Source organism: Zonotrichia leucophrys, chromosome 6 (genome assembly GCF_028769735.1).
Source record: "Zonotrichia leucophrys gambelii isolate GWCS_2022_RI chromosome 6, RI_Zleu_2.0, whole genome shotgun sequence".
Classification (NCBI taxonomy): Eukaryota; Metazoa; Chordata; class Aves; order Passeriformes; family Passerellidae; genus Zonotrichia; species Zonotrichia leucophrys.
The window spans coordinates 33,518,228-33,544,840 of NC_088176.1; the positions used below are offsets into that span (position 1 = coordinate 33,518,228).

Here is a 26,613-nt window from a genome sequence, read left to right on the forward strand (position 1 = left end):
TCAGTTACACATACATGTGGGAGAGAGAAGGGGTGGAGAATGTCTAGTTCTGAAAATCATCAGAAAAGGCATTTTGAGAAAAAACATATCTTACTTGTTTAGGGTCATCAGTGAGAAGCCTAAATTTCCTGGGGTTTTTGCTCCTGGCAAACTTACAGCCATTGAAATACATACTCCATGAACAGCCAAATGAGAATGATGCTCCACAAGTTTCTGGGTCAAGTCCTTGACATGCACAAGAACGACTAGAAAAGGAAATAAAGACATAGCAGGTCAGCTGGCAACACAGCTCTTGGGTCTGGGCTTTTTTTAGGTCAGTGCTATTTTGCTATTTCTTTTATAACACAAAGCATAACAAAGGAATTTGTGAAATTCATGGCTTAACCAGGTATTTTCCATTAAGAAAATACTCCTGTGTAGAGGGCTGACTTTTCTCCACAAAGACAGTCTCAACTTCCCCAACACCCAAATTTGGGACAGAAATATGAACAGTTACAGCTATGTAAATACAGCCATGCATTCATTTTGACTTATCCTGTTGGATAACATCTTCAACCAAGAAAATAGCCCTGCTACTTAACACTACCCTAAATCCAATAGTTCTTGTGTTATGTGCAGCAAAATCATTAACTCCAAATTGATTTGACTTTCTGAGTAGACCCTTTAAGAGCACAACCATGAGATTCAGGTTCCCATACAGCTCTCAGTCTGTTAAATGTGGGCTACACAGCAATCAGCACACAGGCAGCACTGCAGCTGCAACATATTCTCTAATCAATTTAAATTCCTCTCAGAGGCACACAGGATGATCCTAATTTTGAGTGTTCAACCTCACATCTACTTTACAAAGTCACAACCTCCTTTCCTGGCAGCTCTGTTAGCACTGCTGTGAGCACAGGGCACACTGGTGGTGTTTGGGCAGAGCCAGGAGCAGCTCATGGCCACTGAGAGCCCTGGGCATGGCACACACTGAGAGCCCTGGGCATGGCACACACAGCTCCCATGAGAGCCCTGGGCATGGCACACACTGAGAGCCCTGGGCATGGCACACACTGAGAGCCCTGGGCATGGCACACACTGAGAGCCCTGGGCATGGCACACACAGCTCCCATGAGAGCCTGTTCCCCAGGAAAGGCCAGCAGTGAGGTGTGATCCCACAGTGACAGCAGTGCTCTGGCACTGTGGGTGTGCCAGCTGAGCTCCCAGCAGCGCTCTGGCACTGTGGGTGTGCCAGCTGAGCTCCCAGCAGCGCTCTGGCACTGTGGGTGTCCCAGCTGAGCTCCCAGCAGCGCTCTGGCACTGTGGGTGTCCCAGCTGAGCCCCCAGCAGTGCTCTGGCACTGTGGGTGTCCCAGCTGAGCTCCCAGCAGTGCTCTGGCACTGTGGGTGTGCCAGCTGAGCTCCCAGCAGTGCTCTGGCACTGTGGGTGTCCCAGCTGAGCTCCCAGCAGTGCTCTGGCACTGTGGGTGTCCCAGCTGAGCTCCCAGCAGTGCTCTGGCACTGTGGGTGTCCCAGCTGAGCTCCCAGCAGTGCTCTGGCACTGTGGGTGTCCCAGCTGAGCTCCCAGCAGTGCTCTGGCACTGTGGGTGTGCCAGCTGAGCTCCCAGCAGCGCTCTGGCACTGTGGGTGTCCCAGCTGAGCTCCCAGCAGTGCTCTGGCACTGTGGGTGTCCCAGCTGAGCTCCCAGCAGTGCTCTGGCACTGTGGGTGTGCCAGCTGAGCTCCCAGCACTGCTCTGGCACTGTGGGTGTGCCAGCTGAGCCCCCAATCAGTGCTCTGGCACTGTGGGTGTCTGGGGTGAGCTCCCAGCAGTGCTCTGGCACTGTGGGTGTGCCAGCTGAGCCCCAAGCAGTGCTCTGGCACCCCGGGTGTCCCAGGTGAGCCCCAAGCAGTGCTCTGGCACCCCGGGTGTCCCAGCTGAGCCCCAAGCAGTGCTCTGGCACCCTGGGTGTCCCGGGTGAGCCCCTGTCCCTCAGGAGCAGCACTCACTCTTCGTTGAGGGCGCAGCGGCGGCTGGTGGGACAGCCGTACTTGCGCAGGCTCTGCCTCAGCTCCTCGTACAGCGTGTCTGCCAGCAGGTGTGGGATGCCCTCCCAGGCCAGGATCAGGATCACAATCACGGCCGTCTGGCAGTGGTGCCCCGCCCGCTGACGCACCAGGCACAGCAGCTTCTCCTCGTCGCTGCTCCTCCGGATCACCTGCAACAACGGCTGCGTTACTGAAAGCATGGGTCATCGGGTCCTCCTGGGACAAGGCAGCCTGCAAAAGCAAGAAGAAAAGGGTGAGAGAGAGAAGAGAAAAGGAGAGGAGAAGAGAAGGAGAGAGAAAAGAGAGAAAGAAGAGAGAGAGAGAGAGAGAGAGAGAGAAGAGAGAGAGAGAAGAGAGAAGAGAGAGAAGAGAGAGAAAGAGAGAGAAGAGAGAGAAAGAGAGAGAAAGAGAGAGAAAGAGAAGAGAAAGAGAGAAAGAGAGAGAGAAGAGAGAAAAGAGAGAAAAGTTAGAGAAAAGAGAGAAAAGAGAGAGAAGAGAAAAGAGAGAGAAGAGAAAAGAGAGAAAGAGAGAGAAACAGAGAGAAAAGAGAAAGAAACAGAAACAAGGGAGAGAGAAAGAAGTAAAGCCTCAAAGAGAGAGAGAGAGAGAGAGAGAAAAGAGTGAAAAGGAGAGAAAGAGAGAGAGAGAGAGAAAGGAGAGAGAAAGAGAGAGAGAGAGAGAGAGAGAGAGAGAGAGAGAAGAGAGAGAGAGAAGAGAGAGAAGAGAGAGAAAGAGAAAGAGAGAGAGAGAGAGAGAGAGAGAGAGAGAGAGAAAGAGAGAGAGAAAGAGAGGGGAAGAGAGAAAGAAGAAAGAGAGAGAGAGAAAAAGAGAGAAGGAAAAAAGAAAAAAAGAAAAAAAAGAAATGCTGCCCAGAGAGTGTCCATTACTAGCAGGACTGGGACAGCATCATACACTCATTTCTGGTGTAGTTTCTGGTGTAGAACATGATTTTGTGCTGTTTTTTTTTCCCTGCAGTAGAAATAGCAGTACATTTTCCAGGAGGAGTAATATTTTAGGTGTTGTACACAAACAATAAAGAAGATGAATTACAAGGAAGATAACCTCTAGAAGGACAACAGATCACCTGAGAACCCAACATTACCTTAAAAATGTGACAGAAAACAGTGCCAAACACTCCAGAAGGCTCCTACCTATGTGAAACCCCACTCCCAGAGCACACACAGGCATGTGCTAGGGCAGCCACCACTGTTACAGATATCTAAGATGGTTCCCACCTTGCAAAGAAAAATTAGAAGAAAATGATGGAACAGCCTGTGCTCTTAGTGAGGGAAGGAATGTGATTTTTCAGAACACATCCCTAGACTACCTACATTAAAGTTCTCAGAGTGCTGAAGCTTTTGCTACCTGTATGATACACAGAACAACCTTATTCCTCACACACACACTAACTAGTATGGAACAGTACAGTACACCACTGAATAAAAATGGGAAACAATTACAGCCCTACTCCCACATATTGAAGTTTTTGCCACCATCTGAAACAGAGCTGCATTTAAGACACATTAAAGCTAGGTAATGTTCAGTATGTTTTATAAGGAAAGAGAAACAATCCAACTCGTTCCCATTTAGGTGAGGTTTACAGAAATCTGTTAGGGCTGATGCACAGCACAGGTTACTATGTCAATGTGAGTTTTACATTGCTGAGGCAACACAATTCCTTCAAGCCAGAACAATATAATTTTATTACTCAGTGTGAAATGATGCTTTTACTTCTCTTTTTTAATTTTTAAAAGAATTTATTTCTAGGCTGTATCTTCAATAGCACAGTGTGGTACTGTACAACACCAGGTTGCCCTTTTGAAGTTCTCTTATACCTCTAAACTAGAAAGAGTGTCCAGGAAAAATAACAAGTGAACACAAAGAAAATTTATAGCTTCCTTTAAACCAAGACCACACTCTTCTGGAGTTCAATGTAGCTGGAATTTGCTTCATTATGTATGGAGAGGCTCGACAGCTGGCCTGCATGGAAAGCTGAGTTAATAGAAGAAATAATTCATGATTTTTAAGTGCATACATAGCAAGGAAGAAGACAAGGCCATCAGCATGGAAACTGATTAGAAAAGATACATGAAAATTTCTGTAAGCTAGACTACGTGCTTAAGTGGGTGTGTATATGTGCCTTATTAAATTTCTGTTAAACTTTTGCCAATTACATTGATGCTAATTGCTTTGCACCAATGAAAAGAATAAATTATTGTGATGTAGTTAGTGACTTAAGATCACACTTTGTTAAGAGTATATAAGCCGGAGAACAAGCAGAATAAAAAGCTTTTTTCTTCTTGGACCATAATTATGTGCATAGGTCACGTCCAACCTAACAATAACAATTATGTCCATAGCAGAGAATCCAATATTCTTACAGGACCCCAAAACAGTGCAGAGTCCCTCACCTTGGGGCTGCAAAGGCAGCACTCCTGTCCCTGAGAGCAGGCACTGCTCCCACCCTGCACACAGCAGGGCCAGGGCAGCTGGAGCCAGGCTGCTTTCCCTGGCAGCTGAGAATTCCCTCAGGCTACCCCTGACATCCTCCCAGAAGGGCTGAACTCAGTCTCTCTTGTGGAATAATAAATCTGCAGCAATGCCACCCTCAACGTACAGAAAAGCAGTTTGGAGCACGACAACTGAGCTCTGAACTCTGGAACAGTGCAGAAATCAGCTGGCAAACCTTGGGTCCAAAGGCTTTTGGTATTACTCATGATTTCTGTGATGTAGTTAGCAACAGTGATAAAGTAAATAACTTAATGCTTCAGTTTGTTTAATTTTGGTCCCTAATGAATTTAAAAGGCATGAGAAAGTAATCATTTGTTAAGTGGGGGACCTTAAAAGCTAGGTTTTTAGAATGGGAAAATAAAAACCTTTCTCCTGCAATTGCTTTTCCACACAAGCTAACCATGACTGACTGTCTGACTCACACTGAAAAAACAACATAATCAACAAAACAGACTTGTAACAAGTTTGTGAAGCATTATGTAACACTGAAATGCAACCACAGCCTCAAGTTGAGCCAAGGAAGGTTTAGATTGGCTCTGGTGCTGTAGTTGTGCACCCACCCCACCATGTCCTGCATTCCTGCAGCCATCCAGGTGTCCTTGTGGATGTGTACATCCAAGGGAAGGCAGCAACTCAAGTAATTCAATTTATCAGCTAGCCCAGAGAGTCTCAAACAGAACCTGAGAACGTGAGCAAGCCTTCAAGGTGAGCCACAGCTAACTGAGACACAAACACAATCAGCAGCTCTTGGGGCAACACACCACAGCTACATCTTCTTCTACAGCCACAAAGGTCTAAGCTTACCCAATTTTCTTACCAGAAAGCATGAGCCAAAATCTACAGCATATTTATTGAAAAGGTGCTTTATCCAGCAGAATTTGCTCCAGCAATTTAGCATCAAGTTATGGGATAAACAAGAGAAGTTCAGATTGTTCACACCTTTGCATAAAAGGATAGTCAAGAGACAGAAAGGGATTCTAAAACTGCAGAGTACAAGAATGAGGTCAGAGCAGCAGCCTGGCCAGCCTTACCCTGACCCTGAGCCTGGCCAGCAGCAGCTGCCCATGGAGGAGCAGCAAAAAGGGCACTCATGGGATGTGAGATGGCTCTCAGGGAGGGCAGGCACCTCCAGCCACCCCCAGCAGCTCAGGGCATGTGCTCTCTCCCAGCTTCTTAAGGATTTGCCTTTTCTGCATTTCTCCACTCAATTTTAAATCCACGCAGCAATCTACCCCCCACTAAATTACCAGGAAAGCTTAAATACAGATTATGTGCAGGAAAAAACCATTGCCTTTTGCTCCTGCATAGCTCTCTCCTGCCAGTGCCCTCTAGTTCTGATCCAGGGTGATCCACAGAGCTCTGCTTTCCTCTCCCTTCCCAGCCCTGCTGGGCCCTCTGGACATGGGGACCAGACCCAGCCAGCCTGAGGGACACACACTTTCCACAGAGGCACAGCTATTCCATGGTGTCTTTGCTCCTCCCCAATAATTCCCAGCTGTCTGTTTTGTCTAATGAACCATTATCTTGAGCATGAACAGTGCTCCATCACTGTGTATATAAACCACAACACTGTTTTTCTGTGGGACTTTGTATTTATTGAGTTTTAGCTATTATTTTAATGGCCATTTGCTCTGATTGCAAGTCCTTCCTGCTCTTCATGATGCCTGTCCCTCCTCTTCATTATCCTAAACAACATTTTATCATCAGCAGTTTGGCTCCTGTCTCCCACTTTTTTCAAACATTTCTAAATGGTTTGCAATGAACAGCATCAGTAAAGTTACACTATCAATAAAACCTGCTTCAGCTGTCCAAATGCTCGAGTTCTACTTCCTTGGCAGGAGCTCTAGGACAAGGAATAAGAGCACTGTGAATAAAAATGTCCTGAGACATAAGCCAGTCTATCTAAATTAGCACGTACAGGACTTGTGAAAGTAGCTCAGAGCCAGCCTGCAGAAGCTCAGTGCCCCAGATGCTGAATTACCACATGGATGAGAAATTACTTTCCAATTACCATCACCACAGGAGCTGTGTTAACTTCAACATGACAGAAACCAGACACTGCTAGCAAAGAGCCCAAAATTTTAACTGTGTTAAATACTCCTGTAAATTACTGGATAAACTCTCCCAAAACAACAGAACCAACAAAAAGGTCCTTTTTAGGTATTTTTCATCTCCATGTGGCTCCACTGCAGTATTCCCTCCAGTCCATTCTGAATTTCTTCAGTAAAATAAACTATGTCTGCTTTGCAGGGTATAAGGAATTGATTTGAAAGTGAGAACATACTTTAATGCTCCCTGTAATTTCCTGAAATAGGAAACTCATTTACAGCCCTGTGCCTTCAAGTCTTCTAACCTGCAGATTTTGCCTCTGTACAGAGTTTGTGTATGGAGATCCTTCAACACAGGACAAGACCCTCCTAATTCCTTAATAATTAATAATACAATTCCTTCCACCAGTGCAGAGTGCTGTCCAAACCTGCTGCTGCTCTGCCAGACAGCAGGACAAATGGCCCAGCTTGTCACAGAAGTGAGTCTGCCCTCCTTTTCCCTAATTGCCCCTTAAACACACACACTAAATCCCATTAAAACCCTTTTCTTACTGGAAAATGTTACAGCCTTTTATTCTCAGCATGTCTAGTAGATATTAAAATGGAAATAAGTCCCACTTTGCTGAATTTTCTCTCCTTGGTGCTGGCAGACAACATCAAAGAGTTGGCTCTGCAAGGCTGCTGTCATTCCAATCCTGTAAAGTTCTTAAGTCATTTCTGCAGGAGTATCACTGATGTGCAATATCTGCAGCACTTCTGCAGCTGCTCCTGGCACTGCTGCAGTGCTTACAGATGAGCAGGGTGCAGCACACTCAGATCAGGGATTTTGCAGTGGTTACAGATGAGCAGGGTGCAGCACACTCAGATCAGGGATTTTGCAGTGGTTACAGATGAGCAGGGTGCAGCACACTCAGGGTCAGGGATTTTGCAGTGGTTACAGATGAGCAGGGTGCAGCACACTCAGGGTCAGGGATTTTGCAGTGGTTACAGATGAGCAGGGTGCAGCACACTCAGATCAGGGATTTTGCAGTGGTTACAGATGAGCAGGGTGCAGCACACTCAGGGATTTTGCAGTGGTTACAGATGAGCAGGGTGCAGCACACTCAGATCAGGGATTTTGCAGTGGTTACAGATGAGCAGGGTGCAGCACACTCAGGGATTTTGCAGTGGTTACAGATGAGCAGGGTGCAGCACACTCAGATCAGGGATTTTGCAGTGGTTACAGATGAGCAGGGTGCAGCACACTCAGGGTCAGGGATTTTGCAGTGGTTACAGATGAGCAGGGTGCAGCACACTCAGGGATTTTGCAGTGGTTACAGATGAGCAGGGTGCAGCACACTCAGGATCAGGGATTTTGCAGTGGTTACAGATGAGCAGGGTGCAGCACACTCAGATCAGGGATTTTGCAGTGGTTACAGATGAGCAGGGTGCAGCACACTCAGGGATTTTGCAGTGGTTACAGATGAGCAGGGTGCAGCACACTCAGGGATTTTGCAGTGGTTACAGATGAGCAGGGTGCAGCACACTCAGGGATTTTGCAGTGGTTACAGATGAGCAGGGTGCAGCACACTCAGATCAGGGATTTTGCAGTGCTTACAGATGAGCAGGGTGCAGCACACTCAGGGTCAGGGATTTTGCAGTGGTTACAGATGAGCAGGGTGCAGCACACTCAGGGATTTTGCAGTGGTTACAGATGAGCAGGGTGCAGCACACTCAGGGATTTTGCAGTGGTTACAGATGAGCAGGGTGCAGCACACTCAGATCAGGGATTTTGCAGTGGTTACAGATGAGCAGGGTGCAGCACACTCAGATCAGGGATTTTGCAGTGGTTACAGATGAGCAGGGTGCAGCACACTCAGATCAGGGATTTTGCAGTGGTTACAGATGAGCAGGGTGCAGCACACTCAGATCAGGGATTTTGCAGTGGTTACAGATGAGCAGGGTGCAGCACACTCAGGGATTTTGCAGTGGTTACAGATGAGCAGGGTGCAGCACACTCAGATCAGGGATTTTGCAGTGGTTACAGATGAGCAGGGTGCAGCACACTCAGATCAGGGATTTTGCAGTGGTTACAGATGAGCAGGGTGCAGCACACTCAGGGATTTTGCAGTGGTTACAGATGAGCAGGGTGCAGCACACTCAGATCAGGGATTTTGCAGTGGTTACAGATGAGCAGGGTGCAGCACACTCAGGGTCAGGGATTTTGCAGTGGTTACAGATGAGCAGGGTGCAGCACACTCAGGGATTTTGCAGTGGTTACAGATGAGCAGGGTGCAGCACACTCAGGGATTTTGCAGTGGTTACAGATGAGCAGGGTGCAGCACACTCAGGGATTTTGCAGTGGTTACAGATGAGCAGGGTGCAGCACACTCAGGATAAGGATTTTGCTGTGATCACACCACCAGCACTGCAGAGGTGAGCACAAAACCCACAGCTCAGCTCCCAGGGCCCTTCCCCTCCTCACTCCCTCAGGCTTCCCCTTCTGCCACACTGCAGCCATGGAAAACTGCACCTGGCTTGGCAGGGATGTTTGTTCAGAGGTCACATTGCTCTAAATAAACATTGATAATATCAAAATTCTTGCTGCTTAATAATACTTAACCTTGTTTACCTTAACATAGTTTTCTGCTTCATTTTTACTTTATCACTTCTACTTAAAGAACAACTTTGCTTCAGATGATGTTACAAACATTTCTGTCCCAAATAAACTCCTCAAATTCTGTATTTAGCCAACAGTGAAAATAATGCCTGCACAGCTACACACACTCTCATAATGTGGTACAACACCTTGGCAAGAAAGTGATGCTTTAATAAAACACCATGGAAAAAAGTGGAAAAAACCCCACCAACCACCCTCTCTATCTGCTAAAAATAATTTCCTTTAACACTTCTCCTGTGGAGTACATCACTTCATCACAAAGACAGTTCAAGAAATGCAATAAAAGCACAAAGTACAGTAAGCTGTTTAAGGCAGAATGGAACTGCACATCCCACCTACACCTGTGTCCAGGGGACAGTCAGTCCACTGAATTTACCTTGAAGTCTTTTGCAAATCTATTGTAAAAATTCCCCAGTCATGTTCCAAATTACATGACAGCTTCAGCATCCCCTACCAAGCAGGGCTGCACCAGAACTCCTGAGCCCTGAACTGCCAAGCAGGAACAGAAATAACCATCACAGAGCCATTTTCCTTCAATGGATTATTGACACTAATTAATAATTAACAGTACTATAATAACACTAACAATATTATTAATACTAACAGTAACAGAGAGTCAAAGCAGGAGTAACTTCTCCATTTCCTCACTTTCTCAATTCCCACTTTCAACGACTTTCTCAACTCAAACCAAACCAGCAAACTGAAAAAAAAATCTTCTCTGCATCTACAGAACAGTTCATTACTACTGAGTGCCACTCAGCACTTCACAAAATGTACTTTCTGGCATTTAGTTACAAATTCCTACCAGTTCAGTGATCTAGAAAATCTTGATTATAACAGTGGGCTATCAAAGCATTACTCTAAAAACATTACTTTTAGTGGCTAATATCAGGTTTGTGTTTGTATAGGACTGTAATGAGGATTTTTATCTGTTTTTATTCCACCCTTTTTTTTTTTTTTTATACAGCCTACTAATAAACAGGCAGCATAAAGAAAATAAGGATCTGTCAAGCTATAAATAAAAACTCAAAAAAGGCAAACAGTCCATGAGTGAAAGAGTCTAAGGAACAGCTTCCAAAAGGCATTAAAGCACCATAACAAGGTATTTTCAAAGAAATTAGGGCTACCACCAGTATAGCAGAATCCAAAAGGTCAACAGATCACCCAATTGTTAATAAAAATCCAAAAACCAAAACCAACCAAACATAAAAAGGGGGAAAAAAAGGCATTTAGAGAAGATAAGGCTCAGATGTTCACAAACAAGAAGTTTGGAAAGATTGCGATGTCAGAAAAGCTTCACAGGGGACACACAAGAATTTTTTCCTGAAGTTAAAGCCCTGACAGAAGTGGTTGGAGGACAATCATAAATAAACCCCACAAAAGCCAAACCCCCATTCCCTGCCCCCAAAAATCAGGAGTTTGCCAAGTTCAGATGACACCCACAAAAGAAACTCAAGGATGAAACAAGTGCAGCATTAAATGCCATCTGCAGTTTGATTTTTACCACCTTATCAGCAGAGGGCCTGCAGATTGCCAAGAGGAGCCAGGCCTGGAAAAAGCCCTGGAAAAAGCCCTGAAGCCATGCTCACATCAGCCTGGGGAGTGTGTGTGGGCAAGGCAGCATCTCTCAGCAGTGCTGATGCACAGGGACAGCTCACACTGCCCAAATCAGCATTTCTGTGGCTCTGGCTTTGGACACAGAGGGCTCTGAGCTGGGCATTACCATGCAGGAATGAGACTCTGGCATGAGGATGGAAAGGGCCATGGAAATGCCAAATCACTGCTCTGCAACAGAGAAAAGCAAAAACAACTGCAAGGAATTGCTGGGAGTGGAGCACTGGCTGAAATCATTGCTGCCTGCATTTTAACTTCCAGCACAGGGAACAGGAAGGAAAGGGAGAAGATGACATTTATGAAAGGCAGCTGAACACAAACACACTGCCTGCAGCCCAGGGAAGCACAAAGCTGTGAATTACTGCAAACCAAGTGAGTCTTCTGGGAGGGAACTGCCCTGCTCCTGCACCTCTGTGCTACTGATCAGCCACAGAGACCAATATTGGCAAAAAGAACTCAGCCTGCCCTGCAGGGCTTTTGTCATTTATTCTCCCTCTTTTTTTTTTTTTTTTCCCCAGAGCTGGAGCCTTAAAAATTGCATTGCAACTCGGAATGAAGGCAAAAGATAGCAATGATACCTTAGGTGATCCAAGGAAGCCACAGGAAATGGATTTAATCCAAAAGCAGCAAGCCCCAAATCTCAGCCCCTCTGAGGTCAGCACTGATGTGTCTTTGCCTGCAGTGAGCTGCTCATGAACCACTCACAAATTCACCAACCCTTGCCCAGAAATGGAGGTAACTGGAATTCACCCCTGCCCATGAACCACTCACAAATTCACCAACCCTTGCCCAGAAATGGAGGTAACTGGAATTCACCCCTGCCCATGAACCACTCACAAATTCACCAACCCTTGCCCAGAAATGGAGGTAACTGGAATTCACCCCTGCCCATGAACCACTCACAAATTCACCAACCCTTGCCCAGAAATGGAGGTAACTGGAATTCACCCCTGCCCAGAGCAGGAGAAACCAAAGCCCAGCACATCTGTCACCAGCTGGAGCCCCTGAGCAAACAGTGAGTGCAGGCCCCACTGGCTGTGCCAGGGATGCACAGCCCCACCAAACCTGTCATGGCACAAACAGGCTGCTCAGGGTGACAGGAAATCATTGCAGCATTCAGAGCTTCATTTCTCTAAAATACTACCCAGCAGGATGATGAGCTGGACAAAGCACCAGAAATCCAGACACAAAAGAAGGAAGCATCCATCCACCCCAGCAAGTGTCCCAGGATGGGAAGTTATTTTATTTTCTGACCACACACCTGTCACCCACACAGATATCCACACATTAGGAGTCTGTGGCAAAATTCTATTATAAATTCTGTTTTGACAAACCAATGAGACAACACAATTTGGGGTTTTTCCTTCTCCCCATCAAAGGTCAAGCAATGTTGTTGCTGCCTCATGCAGTGAAAACAATCAGAAGCTCATCCCCCAGTCAGTCTGACACCTACACACTGAACAGGCACAAGGTTTCCAACCCTGGCCAATATTTACTAATATTTAACTAACAGGAGCATTCTTGTTCATATCCAGAGGGGCAAAGTATCACCCTAAAATATAATACATTAAAAATCGACTATATTTTGTAAAAATATAATGTATTGTAAAATAAAATCTATTGTAAAATGTAAAATGTAATGTATTGTAAAATATACAGTACAAAATGTATTGTAAAAATATAATGTATATAATGTATTTGTAATGTATAATGTGTATAATGTGTATAATGTGTATAATGTGTATAATGTGTATAATGTGTATAATGTGTATAACGTGTATAACGTGTATAACATGTATAACGTGTATAACGTGTATAACGTGTATAACGTGTATAATGTGTATAATGCATTTGTAAAAATACATCTCTTTTGCATAAAAGAGATGCTTGGTATTAAAAGAGTGAAAGAAGTAATTCTGCAAATTTAGGGCAACCTGAAATCTAAGAAAGGAGCCCGTCCCAAAAGGTGTTTAGCACACCAGGTGCATCTTGGGAGTCAATTAAGAGAAAATAACTTAGGAGAAAATCTGGATTATGGAATATGGTCATTAACAGAAGAATGTGTGGACACAGGTATTTCAGAAAGCCTCCTTTAATTTTAAAATTTAAAAATATTTCTAATAAACCAAAAATATAAAATAATCTAGTGGAAATGGGGAAAATTAATTGGGAAAAAATAGTTGAATGTGATCAACAGGTTAAGTTCCATTTTTCTGTGCTGTTTGCTTCAGCAGAGCTCCATCCCAGTGCTCTCAGCATGGAGAGTCCCTGGGGAGCCCCAAGGCAGGAGCAGAAGTGAGTCTGTTCCAAGGGACACTGGGAAGGAGTGAGTGAGTGAAGGTCCCTGTGCAGCTGCAGGTATCAGAGAGCACAGCAAAGCTTTTCCAGACACTTTGAAACAAAACCTCACCATCTGGTTTCTCTGGTTAGAGCCAAAATACAAATATGCTCCATAAAAGGATTAAAAATAGCACTGCCTATGAAAAATTAATGCAACACATTAAACTCAAAATGTGCATTTATAGAGGATGAAACAGCTCTGGAGATGTCAGGGATTCCTTCCTTCTCCTGTGCTGCACAGTCACACACAACAGCAGACCTGGAAAACATTCCTCCCTTTAGGTGTGAACCCACACAAGAGAAAGTCACTGCTCCCCACAATTTCAGGTACATGACCATTAAAGCTGGCTCTCACAAACATTTTACAGACAAACAGTGAAAATCTGACTGGAGAGCAGGTGCCCATAGCTCAAACCAGCCCTCTGCAGGCACCCCAGGGATTTGTGACTGTCACACTGCTCACTCCAACACCAAACACAGCACTGGCACACAAACTGGCTGCAGAAAAATCAACCCCAACAGCTTTAAATGCCTTCCTCCTTTCAGCTGCTCACAACTCTTTCTATGGTACAAATTTTAGCTCCTGTCCTCTGTTAAAACTAAGTGTTTTACTTAGCTGAAGCACTGAGAAAAATCTTTCCATTCTTTATGGGTCAGTTGCTTATGAAATTAGTTTAATTTTTTTTTTCTTGGATACTGGATTTGGTGTTAAATATGAACTGAAGCACAAGCCATATGTGATTCCCTTCTGAAAAAACAGTTTATGTATTGAGTATAAAAAACACATTTTGACTGTTCCAAGCACAAGCAGTAAATGTTTAACATGCAAATTCCCTCACACACAATATGCAATAACCTTATTTTGGCACATGGTTACAAGCACTACCCTACCAACTGTACAGTTACCTTCACAGTTTTTCCAATCAACTCTGAAATCCCTAAATACAGCAATACATATTTTCTTTTAACAACCAAATTCTTTCATTATTTTCCAAAACTCAGTTTACAAGATTTCCAGTCTACTTTTTACCTCCCTCAGTGGTTTCAGCAAAGATTAAGGACAATCAATTCTTTCCAAGCTCTCTCCTGGAGCTTGTGTCTGTTACCTCATTTCCTGGCTCCTATGAAGCAATGTGAGACAAGACTTTGGTGAAAACTATCATCACAACATTCACATTTTCAAATACTGAGTTCAGTTCCTCAAAAATAGTCATGAACCCCTTGGCATATGAGACTGAAATTCTTCCATCACTCTCTTTTCTTCAAGTGGTCACGCAGCTGAGAAGGGTTTTAAAAACATTCCCAGAGAGTTTTCCAACTGCCCCAAGCAACCATCTCTTCTTTTCTCCCTTTCCCAATTCCCAATGACATATTTCAGAAAACACTCCAGCTCTCAGGGTGTTTCTATTTCTACCCTTGTTCATCCCTGCTAGCTCTGTTCAGCCTCTCCCCTTCACACTCATTCAAACCACAGTACATAACATACAGCACCATACATTAAATTTAAACAAGAACAAATTGTTTTCCTTCATCATTCAGGCAGGCTTTTCAATCAAAATCAGATCTTCATTAAAGATCAGATCTTCAGTCAAAATCAGATCTTCATTAAAGATCAGATCTTCAATCAAAATCAGATCTTCATTAAAGATCAGATCTTCAATCAAAATCAGATCTTCATTAAAGATTAGATTAGATTTGAGGCCAAGGACTACACACATCATCTGAAGCCACACAAAGCAACTTTATTGATTTAATATAAAAACTTACCCACTTGGCAATTGGACACCCCTGAGAGCTTTTTCCTTCCTTTCCTGTATAAACCACCACCTCAATTCTTACAGCACTTCCTTTTGCTCCATACCTGCATTAAAAAAAGTTCATGACTAAAACAAACAACTATACACAATTATAAAATGAAACTTTTTCAATAAAAGATTAATTAATTTATTTTTACTTAGAACAGAAGAAAAACAAAGTATTTATAAAGCAAAAAAAATCCTTTTTCATTAAAACCCTACTTGCAAGAGCAGTTTTTGACATCTCTCTTCTGATAAACTTCTGCCACTAAGGAAATGTTATCTGCATATAAATCCCAGTGCAATCAGTCACTATTATGACCTTTTTTTTTCCAGTTTGCCACAGCTTCTTTAGAGGTAGGACACCAGAAAACCTTACTCTGCCAGCTGCTGATCTCTGTCCTTCCTATTGACTTCAAGGGCACTCAGAACTCACTGCACTTGACCTCCAGCCCTGGGCTCAGGGAAGGCACACACGAGTTTGGACCTGCAGTGCTCATGCTCACCCATGCCATCTGAACAAGAAAACACTTTACAAATGAGTACTGACAAAAGTGCAACAAAACAAAGCTAAACACAGCACTTCCTTTCTCAAAGCTCTACTTCCTCCCTGTTTAGACAGCCAAAAACACAATGACATTAAAAGCTGGGGTTTCCTCACCTGTTCTCCATGATTTCTCTCACAGCAGCCACACTTGGTCCTGTCCCGAGGTGTGTGTAATAGGGGCCTTCATCTTTTTCTATAATTTGCTCTGGAAACAGGTAAAGAAAACTATGTTGGCACATCCAAAAATTGATTTACCTCATTAAAAGTAAACTTAGAAACAGTTTACAGAAATGCCTTCCAAATTAAATTAGAACACCAAGTTTGAGCCTGAATAAAGAGTATGACAGGCTTTTCTCTTCAGACACTCTGAAATTATTTTATGCTCCAATGATTCTGCTAGCATTTTTTTAATGTTATAAAGTAAAACCCTAATTAAAGAATGCAGAACATTGCTGTAAAACTTTCATTAGAGGAGCTGGCATGCAGTGACTACATAAAATTCCCAATGTCCTTGTTGGTAGGAACATTATTAATTCATTTCAGACAAAGAGGAACTGAGGGCAGTACAAGAAATTAACTGATAGTCATATCCTACAGAACAGAAACCACAACCCAGGCCTCTAAACAAGCCCTCTGCTGATTCAGAACATGGAAGCAAGGTGACAATCTGCCTGCAGATCATTTGCTGAGAGGCTCTGAGCTGTCCCTCCATCTGGGTGCCTCTGTGGTGACAGCACAGCGTGTGTGACACCCTCAGGCAAGCCCTCCATGCCCAGCTTGCTGTGCCACCTCCTGCTGCACCAGAGGCACTCTGCAAGTGGGCCCTGAGCTGTCCCCACGTGGCCACAGGTGTCAGGAGCCTGGGCTGGACTCTGCCAAGCCATCAGGACTGACAGTGGCAGCAGCAAGGCCGCCCCAGCTATGCCCTCCTGCTTGTCCAACAGATTTCAGCAACAAGAACAATGCACTGAGACACTGCTGCCAGCCCTCTCAGGCACAAAGCAGCTCTAGACCATCGAATTCATGACCTGAAACAATGCAGGGAAGTGCACATAAAGCACAGGTCAGCAATGGCAGAGCAAGGAACAGAAAAAGTCCCCTTCCTCCAGGTTTAAATTAAGTGGAGGGTTTAAAGCTGCCAGCTGCAGTACAAACCTACTCAATTGTGCTGCGCTCTGCAGGCCCAAAGAACACCAAGCAAAAGTTGCAAAGAGGGGAAAGAAAATTCCTCCTGTCTTCCCATGGTGAAACACTGATCCCTGTGCAACAGCTGTCACATCCACTTCCTCACATTAGAGGAAGCAACGTGAGCACACCTCCATTTGAAACGTACAGGCAAAAGTTAGCAAAACCACTTACCAACACAGTCACAAGTTGGCAATTCAGATTGTCCTTTTTTGGTAGGTGTGTCTATTAAATTTTTTGTAGGGGTATCAAGAAACTTCATGGGTGATTCAAGGAAACTGCTGAGCGTGTTTTTTGCTGGGGAACACCCTGAGTCGCCTGTGCTCGGGGCGTGGTCAGCACCCACTCTGGTTGATGTCAGAACGGTCACCTCACCCACACACTCCACATTCCTGAGAGCTCCAGCAGCACCTGGCACCTGGGCCCCAGCACAGGGAGCAGGCAGCACCTGGCACTTCGGCTCTGCCTGCTGAGTCCCCTGCTGCCCATGGGCTTTGCTCTCACTACACACTTGGTTAGCTCTCACGTCACACCGGTTAACGCTTGCTGGCAAAGGAGGCGCCTGACTGACATTTGCTGTTTGCTGTACCTGAGAATTACATTTTTCTGTAAACATCTGTAGGTTTTCAGTTGGCCTTTTCAACAAGGATGCTGTTTTCAGCTGAGAGCCAGCCAGAGGATTACGGGAGGACAGGTCGCTGTGCTGGCTACGTGCAGCAACTTCATTTTTCATTGGATCAGCACCTAGTGGGTCGCTGGAGCCCACAGTTTTCATTTGCTCATTCACTGCTTCACAGCCAAACAACCTGTCTTTTTTTTTCTCCTGTGGTGCCTCAGGTAAGCACCTGTGGAATTTTATCTGTGCTTGTGGAAGAAATAATCTAGTTTTTTCTTGTGATGCTAAAGTGTTTTGACTGAGCGCTCTCTGTACTTTGGTTCTCGGAGATTTTTTTTCAGATGGAGCCACCCTGGAGTCCTGTGGCATGGTTTGACCAAGCTTATGCAGTTTTGATGATATCCAAATGTCCTGCAACTCCCTATGCTGGCATGACAACAGCTCTAGCTGGTTTTGATTATTTTGTTGATAGCGTGCTTCTTGAGGCTTCTTTCTGTGTCTCTGTTTCCATGGCACACCATTTCCTTTCTTATTGGTCGCCTGCTTTTGCTTTAACAGCAAGGAACTATAATTACGCCTAAAAAATACAGATTCTTTTTTCTGCACCACTTCTTGGTTATATTTTGGCTGCCTCTCATGTGATATTAGATTAAGCAGGGATGCCTTTATGTTGTTCTTGTGCTCTGGATTCGTCTGGTTGGATTCAATCAGGGCTGCCAGTTGAGTTAGCTGTGCAGCCACGTCCTCTTCATCCTGGCTGTGAATCCCTCCTTCTTTAACCAAAGAACCACCTTCCAATTTCACATCACCACACGATGGCTTTTGCTCTAACTGGCCAGGAGCTTCCATGTTGTCCCCTGAATGCTGGACATCACATGAAGCATTGCAGTACCCTGAGAGGGGGACTGGATCAGGAACACAACTTTTGTTGGAATGGTATCCCGAAAACGATGCTGCATTAGATGTTAGGTCAGATAAAGGTTTGGTATCTCTTGAGGGTGACTGTAATTTATACATCTCCCCAGCTGGACTGGCAGGTTTATCACACAGCTCAGACACTGAACTTTGGCCATTGTACAACACTGCCTTATTAGGGAGCTGCTTCTGTGGGTGAGCGCAGTGAGCCAGGAGCTGCTGCTCGTTCTGTAAGTAAGTGTCTTTGATTTCCTGTAATGCAGAGCATGTAAAGGAGGATGAGATATCCCTTTTAAAACTGTGGAGCAAGTGGGAAGTTGTTTCTCCTGTATGTTCAGTACTTTCACTTTTAGCTGGTGAAGTTGTTTCTAAAGGAGCTTCAGATAACTGTGTTAAAGCTTCAATAGCTACAACCTGCTCCAGAGTTAAATTTCTGGTTTTAATCAGGGACAAGAAAGTGGGCTGGAGTGCAGTATTGTCAGGCTGTGTCTCCACACTTGGTACTGTAAGGCCATCCTTCCCTGCCTGCAGCTCCCCTGCAGGCAGCAGAGGACAACTCAAGCTTTCTTGCACATCCAAGCTGGAACCTGTCTGCAAAACTGACTGATCAGAGCACTCAGAGATGCTGCAGGTGCAGTTTTCCTCTTTCATTGAAACATCCCCTTGGTTTTCTGGGTGAACACAGCCAGGGCCGCTTGTCAGAGTGCTTACTATGTTACTCAGAGTGCCACCCGTTGGCCATTGCATGTGGGAGTTGCTTGTCAGGTCTGTCCTTTCCTCTGCAGGGGCTTTGTTCAGTGAGGGAGCTGCTTCTGGTGGTGAATAATGCAGGGTGCTGATGCCATTTCTGGAGGGGTGCACCGAGGGCTTTTTTGGCTCAGGGAGGTGACAGGGAGAGGCTGGGCTGTGCTCAGCGTGGTTCAAGTGTTGGGTGCCTGTCACAGCTCCGTGGGTGTCACCATTGACATGGACACCAAAGGATGGCTTCTCTGCATGTGCCCACCTCTCTGCTTCCAGGCCAGTCATGCTCTCCTTCTCCTTACACTGCACATTCTCAATGGGCACTGCTTGGCTTGTCTTCACCCTGTATTTTTCACCATGACCACATATACTGCATTCCATGAGTTCTGGTCTGCGGCCATTGACTGCTTTGTTTTCTAAATGTGCCTATAAAACAACAATAAAAAACCCTTGTTGTAACAGCTGCTCAGAGCACATTCAAAATAAGAAGCTTCATATTTACAGCAATTAAACCCTACTTGGACAGATACAAGGAATATCCTAATTAGGCACAGACACTGGAAAATAAACAAAACAGGAAGTTATAAAACAACCTGAAGGCTAAGGACCCTATCCATTTTTAGAGCTATTTTTCCCCACTGCTGAGGGACAGAGGAGGAAACTGGCTCAGTGTGGTGGTGGGAGACTAATGAAATGAATAGCCAGAAAAAGGATGTTAGCATTTAGAATGAGATGTAAGGATTCCATTTTGAATCCGCTTGCATGAGCAGATTAAAAAAGGGTAAAAAAATGACGTTAAAAGTAAGACTGAAATCCAAGAGATTATATTACAAAGTCCAGCAGTAATTTGGCATAATTACATTCATTTGGCTAGACCAATAAACTGGCTTAACCAATATTTCTTGGTTGGATACTCTAGCTAATCCTGCAAACCAACCATTCTTGCTTCAAGTCCTTAAATAATTACAAACCTTAATTTCATTAAGCAGACATGACAGAAAGCCAATTTACATCAGCTCACTTGGAAGTTACTCTTTAAACAGTTGTTTAGCTTCTGTATTTAGATGGAAAATTAGATTCCATCTAATTCCATTCTCCACAGTCTCTCATTCAAGCTATTCAAAACTGTATTTTAGTAAATGCTACATTTTAGTGTTTTGTTAAATATGTTCTTCATCTTCACTGATATTATACAGTTCATGTGGTTGAAGCAATGTCAAAATCTAGACAGAGTCAGAACATTGTGCCCTGGAAAGAATATATATATATAGATTTTAAGATAGTATTATGGATATGAAGTAAGGAGTTATACAAAGTAAAAAGAAAAATAATTAAGGCAGAAACTTATGCAGAACACTAATTAAGGCAGGAATCCAATTTTTCTTATGCTATTCATATTTTTTTATATTAAATTTCCTTTAAAAATAATTTTCAATCACAGTGGGTAGTGCTGTTCCTTTATCTGATTGCAACATTTAAGAGTTCTTCAGTCCCCTGTAACCTTAAGCTACACTTAAAAGAAAAGCAGGACTGCTTTTCAAATCAAATATCAGCACCATGAGGGGCTGATGAATCCTAAATCAAATATCAGCACCATGAGGGGCTGATGAATCCTAAATCAAATATCAGCACCATGAGGGGCTGATGAATCCCCTAAATCAAATATCAGCACCATGAGGGGCTGATGAATCCCCTAAATCAAATATCAGCACCATGAGGGGCTGATGAATCCTAAATCAAATATCAGCGCCATGAGGGGCTGATGAATCCCCTAAATCAAATATCAGCACCATGAGGGGCTGATGAATCCCCTAAATCAAATATCAGCACCATGAGGGGCTGATGAATCCCCTAAATCAAATATCAGCACCATGAGGGGCTGATGAATCCCCTAAATCAAATATCAGCACCATGAGGGGCTGATGAATCCCCTAAATCAAATATCAGCACCATGAGGGGCTGATGAATCCCCTAAATCCAATATCAGCACCGTGAGGGGCTGATGAATCCTAAATCCAATATCAGCACCATGAGGGGCTGATGAATCCTAAATCAAATATCAGCACCATGAGGGGCTGATGAATCCTAAATCAAATATCAGCGCCATGAGGGGCTGATGAATCCTAAATCAAATATCAGCGCCATGAGGGGCTGATGAATCCTAAATCAAATATCAGTGCCATGAGGGGCTGATGAATCCTAAATCAAATATCAGCACCATGAGGGGCTGATGAATCCTAAATCAAATATCAGCACCATGAGGGGCTGATGAATCCTAAATCAAATATCAGCGCCATGAGGGGCTGATGAATCCCCTAAATCAAATATCAGCACCATGAGGGGCTGATGAATCCCCTAAATCAAATATCAGCACCATGAGGGGCTGATGAATCCTAAATCAAATATCAGCACCATGAGGGGCTGATGAATCCTATGTAGGCACAGTAATTCACAGCAGTGCCCAGAAAATCCCACCACTATGAACCACTCAGTTAACTCAGAGATGGTTCTGTGCTCATACCATGGACTTCTGACAAAACTCAGGAAAATCAATGCAAAATGGATTTATGATTAATTATAACCATGGAGATGGAATTGCCACAAACCCCCAGACAAAACAAGGCAGCTCCATCTGGAGCTCAGTGGTCACCTTGGAACTGATAAAACACAACCCCAGGAATCCACAGCACATCCTGGATGTTCTGAGGGGCACCATAACCTCTCACAGAAATGTGGAAAAACATGTCCAGCACCCGTGCAGCTAAGGCAATAATATATACAGAAAGATTCCTTATTTAATGCATTAATATTGAATTTCAGTGGCCACAGATCCTGACTAATGCTCAGTGCTGGAGCTCCTCTGGATCCTGGTGATGTTCTGTGAGTGATTCCCAGCCCCAGGGGGTCACTGAGCATTTCTAGGGGACCCACAGCAGCTGAACAGGTCCCACCTTTCTGTCACTGGCAGGGGTAGATGCATCACACAGGTCTCTGTCACTGTGCCAGAAAATAATTTAAGGGTCCACCATAAAAGAGTAAACCCCACAACTCTATACCTGCACAAAAGCTGAATTTCAATTGCCTTGACTTCAGAAAGAAGTAGAATTGTTGGTCTTTCTTAAGCAAAAGTACATCTAACATCTCTACCAACCCAGAAGATTCCCAACCATGAAAAATTTTTATTAAGAATTATTTAATCAGACAATGAGGAGGCTGCAGACATAAAATCAAAGAGATGAAAACTAACTCCCCATCAAGTGCACATTTTCAACACAACACCACATTCTGTATTCCATTCATCATTACAGGGATTGTTCACTACATTGAAGAATCTAATAACTCAAGTCTGGTAATTTGGGAGTAATAAGAGGCACAGGGAAGGAAAAGGCTTCATCCACAATGAGCAGAGATGAGAAGATCTGATAGAGAATCCACTGACAGCACTCAGTACAAAAGTGCCACCACAGTCCTCCCAACCAGCCTGTGCCTCAGTAAAATACTTTATCTGATCAAAAAGCACTGCTATGCTCAGAAATACTCAGGATATTCCAGGATCTGCTAGTGCTGCACAGGTGCAGTGCTGTGTCCCTACAGAACTGCAGTGATCCCAGCAGCAAAGGTAGACTTGCCTGAAAAAAAAAAAAATTCTTCATACTTCATATTTTCCTAACATTACTAGAAGCTGCCCACATGCAATGAGGAAGAAAAAACCCCAGCTGAATCATATCACTGGCATGAGTCAGTTATTTCATATTCTATTTTTCCACATGAAGGCAAAATATTGTCATTAAATCAGCTGTTATTGTTTTAATTAAACTCTGCCTTTGGAGCACTGTGCTGCTTTATCTCCTGTTACTGAACTGCAGAGGATGCTAAAAGATACATTTCTTTTCCTCACAAGCAGAAAAGGCCCCTGGATAGTCTGTTAGCATGAGAAGTTAATATTTCCAGCCCAGAGAGAAGTGCAGACACACCAGCAGGGACAGAGCTCATTTGGTTCTTCCCCTCTGCCTAGGAACAATCAATCCTCCAGTCCTGAACCTGCATGTGAAAATCCCAGTGAGAAACACAGGCCAAGGATATCACAGCCCCAAACAGCAGTGACAGCATTCCCAGGAGGTGAGCACACACCCAGGAACAATCAATCCTCCAGTCCTGAACCTGCATGTGAAAATCCCAGTGAGAAACACAGGCCAAGGATATCACAGCCCCAAACAGCAGTGACAGCATTCCCAGGAGGTGAGCACACACCCAGGAACAATCAATCCCCAAGTCCTGAACCTGCATGTGAAAATCCCAGTGAGAAACACAGGCCAAGGATATCACAGCCCCAAACAGCAGTGACAGCATTCCCAGGAGGTGAGCACACACCCGGGAACAATCAATCCCCAAGTTCTGAACCTGCATGTGAAAATCCCAGTGAGAAACACAGGCCAAGGATATCACAGCCCCACACAACAGTGACAGCACTCCCAGGAGGTGAGCACACACCTGGGAACAATCAATCCCCAAGCCCTGAACCTGCACCAGTGAAAACCCCAGTGAGAAACACAGGCCAAGGATATCACAGCCCCACACAACAGTGACAGCATTCCCAGGAGGTGAGCACACACCTGGGAACAATCAGTCCTTTCCTGACAAGCAGAAAATCCCCTGGATAGTCTGAGCATGAGAATTAATATCCACACAACAGCAAGTGCAGCACACCAGCGGAGGTCAGTTCCCACCTGGAACAATCAATCCTCCAGTCCTGAACCTGCATGTGAAAATCCAGTGAGAAGCTCAGCCAAGGATATCACAGCCCCAAACAGCAGGACAGCACTCCCAGGAGGTGAGCACATACCCAGGAACAATCAATCCCCAAGCCCTGAACCTGCACCAGTGAAAATCCCAGTGAGAAGCTCAGGCCAAGGATATCACAGCCCCACACAACAGTGACAGCACTCCCAGGAGGTGAGCACACACCCAGGAACAATCAATCCTCCAGCCCTGAACCTGCATGTGAAAATCCCAGTGAGAAGCACAGCCAAGGATATCACAGCCCCACACAACAGGACAGCACTCCCAGGAGGTGAGCACACACCTGGGAACAATCAATCCCCAAGCCCTGAACCTGCACCAGTGAAAACCCAGCGAGAAACACAGGCCAAGGATATCACAGCCCCAAACAACAGCATTCCCAGGAGGTGAGCACACACCTGGGAACAATCAATCCCCAAGCCCTGAACCTGCACCAGTGAAAATTCCAGTGAGAAGCTCAAGCAAGGATATCACAGCCCCAAACAGCAGGACAGCATTCCCAGAGGTGAGCACACACCTGGGAACAATCAATCCCCAAGCCCTGAACCTGCATGTGAAAATCCCAGTGAGAAACACAGCCAAGGATATCACAGCCCCAAACAGCAGTGACAGCACTCCCAGAGGTGAGCACACACCCAGGAACAATCAATCCTCCATTCCTGAACCTGCACCAGTGAAAATCCCAGTGAGAAGCTCAGGCAAGGATATCACAGCCCCACACAACAGTGACAGCACTCCCAGGAGGTGAGCACAGATCTGATCTGTTCCTGAGGCTTTCACACAAATGCAATGAAAGCTGAGGAATAAAGCAGATCAATAGCAGTCATTTCCTCTCTCATTAAGGAGAGCTCTACTCTGCCAGGAGACACAGCCACTCACAAACCATGCTCAAGCTCTGGGCCATGAGGAACCACAGAGCTGCTGTGGCCATGGCTGTTCTACTGAAACTTCAACCAAATATTATCTCATATATACACTCACAAGAATTCCTCTTCAGCACACACCAACAGCCACTTACAGCAAAGCATTTGACGTTCTGAAGTTGGATTTACCATTAGAACTTCTCCTTTAACACGTGATGCCCCAGAGGTAATGCAGAATTCACCAGCTCCCAATCAAAATGCAATCTTTCAGTTAACCCAGAGATAATCCCATATCTGAGCAGCAAGCAGCCCATTAATTTGTGTGTCTCTTTTCAGACCTCCACAGGTGATAACAACACACACCCCACTAAAGGACACCACCACAATCAATTGCTCTCATAAATGAGAAATACCAGATGATGCCCTGTCCAACTACTGATGAAATGCCTCTAGAAGCAAGTCTTGATGAGTTACACAACAACTGTGCCAAAGCCCCCAGGCAGCCCTCCCTGTCAGGTTCTGCTCAGGTCCCATGTGCCCAACAGCCCACACAATAACTGCACCCCCTGCTTGTGCCAAAACTGGGATGACCCAACAGACAGCCCTTCCAGGGTCACCACATCCACCAGCACAAAAGGATGAGTGGGTGAGAAGCACCTGGCAGCTGCAGTGCCACGGGTAAGCCTGGATCCTGCTGCAGGGTCTGCAGCCACACAGCCAGCCCCACGTGTCCCTCCAAGCTGGGACAGAGCTGGCAGCTCCTCAGAGAGCCAAAAGCACAATATAATATGAGTGCTGTTTCAGAAAAACTGTTTGGAGAAGACCCCAAATGCATTTAATCTAACATTCAAACAAGGTGTTTGGCTCATGGTCCAACAGTCAGGTATCACTGCCTCTCCAAGAGGCAAGAAAGCACCACCCAGCTGAGCAGCAATTTACTTTTCTGGCATTTATCCCTGCTGTCTTCTCTGGTACATGCAGAAATTCCTGCAGAAATTCAGCAGAATCGAGGACTTGCACTGGACAGGCCCAAAATACAGGGACAAGGAGATAAGACATGGGTAGGACAGGCACCAGGGAGAGGCAGCTGCTTCTGCCAAGCGCTGTGCAGGAAGCCATGCACTGCTTAGAACACACAGATGTAAGGAGAATGCTGTGGAAGCTACAGGTCACCTCCTGAATACAGCTACATTTTCTTCTTGGATTTTTGTTTAATTAAGGGCAGATACAGTGATACAACTAAGAACAAACTTCTGTTTGTGACCCCATGGCATGTGTGACTACTGCAGTAGTGCAGACAGCAGCAGCATGCTGTGGGTTGCTGCCCAAGGCTGCAGCCTGAGCAGGGGGTCCAGGCAGGCTCCCAAAGCAGAGAACAGCAGAGCAGGGGCCAAGCTGAAGCTGGGGAATGTTCCCATCCATCTCAGCACAGGAATGAAGCAGGTACCAGCACACTGAAGGTACCACACCCCTGCAGTGCCCCAGCTAAGGCACATTCTCTATAAATCTAAATGCACACAAACAGATTGGGGCCCTTTGTTAATGTAACACAGCCTGATGTACAAGGGGCTTTGTTCTGCAAGAGAGCAGTGCTCACAGCTGGCACTGAGGGACAGCACAGGACTGGGCAAAACCATGCAGACAAGTTTTACCACACAAGCTGGTTCAGACAGAAACTCAGAGAACAAGAGCTTCTGCAAATCTGGGGAAAGGAACCTGACCTGGGGCACGACATTCAGGCTTTCCTGGAGGTGTCCCACTCACTTCCAGCTTCCCTGAGTATCAACCCACCCACTCACCAACCTGAGCATCACAGCAAGCAGCGTTTCACCCTGGATCCTAGCACACCTGCAAAGTCTGCTCCAGCTGCTGCTGCTTTTATATCCATATCTGTAGCCACAACAGCAAAGAACATTCTCCAAGCTGCAGCCTAGCTCAGTTTTGTCTCAATT

General features: G+C 45.0%; 1 protein-coding gene across 2 annotated transcripts in view; it reads right to left on the bottom strand.

The window, feature by feature from the left end:
* The window catches only part of TET1 (tet methylcytosine dioxygenase 1), a 62,471-nt gene that overhangs the window by 25,506 nt on the left and 10,352 nt on the right, over nucleotides 1-26,613 (bottom strand). Inside the window, exons 3-7 of one of the 2 annotated variants that reach the window (XM_064717259.1) lie at nucleotides 16,901-19,424; nucleotides 15,656-15,746; nucleotides 14,966-15,059; nucleotides 1,988-2,196; nucleotides 95-245 (exon numbers count right to left, since the gene is read on the bottom strand). In XM_064717259.1, the coding sequence (XP_064573329.1) occupies nucleotides 95-245; nucleotides 1,988-2,196; nucleotides 14,966-15,059; nucleotides 15,656-15,746; nucleotides 16,901-19,379 (3,024 nt within the window). In that variant the 5' untranslated portion in view covers nucleotides 19,380-19,424. Of the gene's footprint in view, nucleotides 1-94; nucleotides 246-1,987; nucleotides 2,197-14,965; nucleotides 15,060-15,655; nucleotides 15,747-16,900; nucleotides 19,425-26,613 lie in introns of those variants that run through there. The other variant, XM_064717260.1, reaches the window with a different exon arrangement.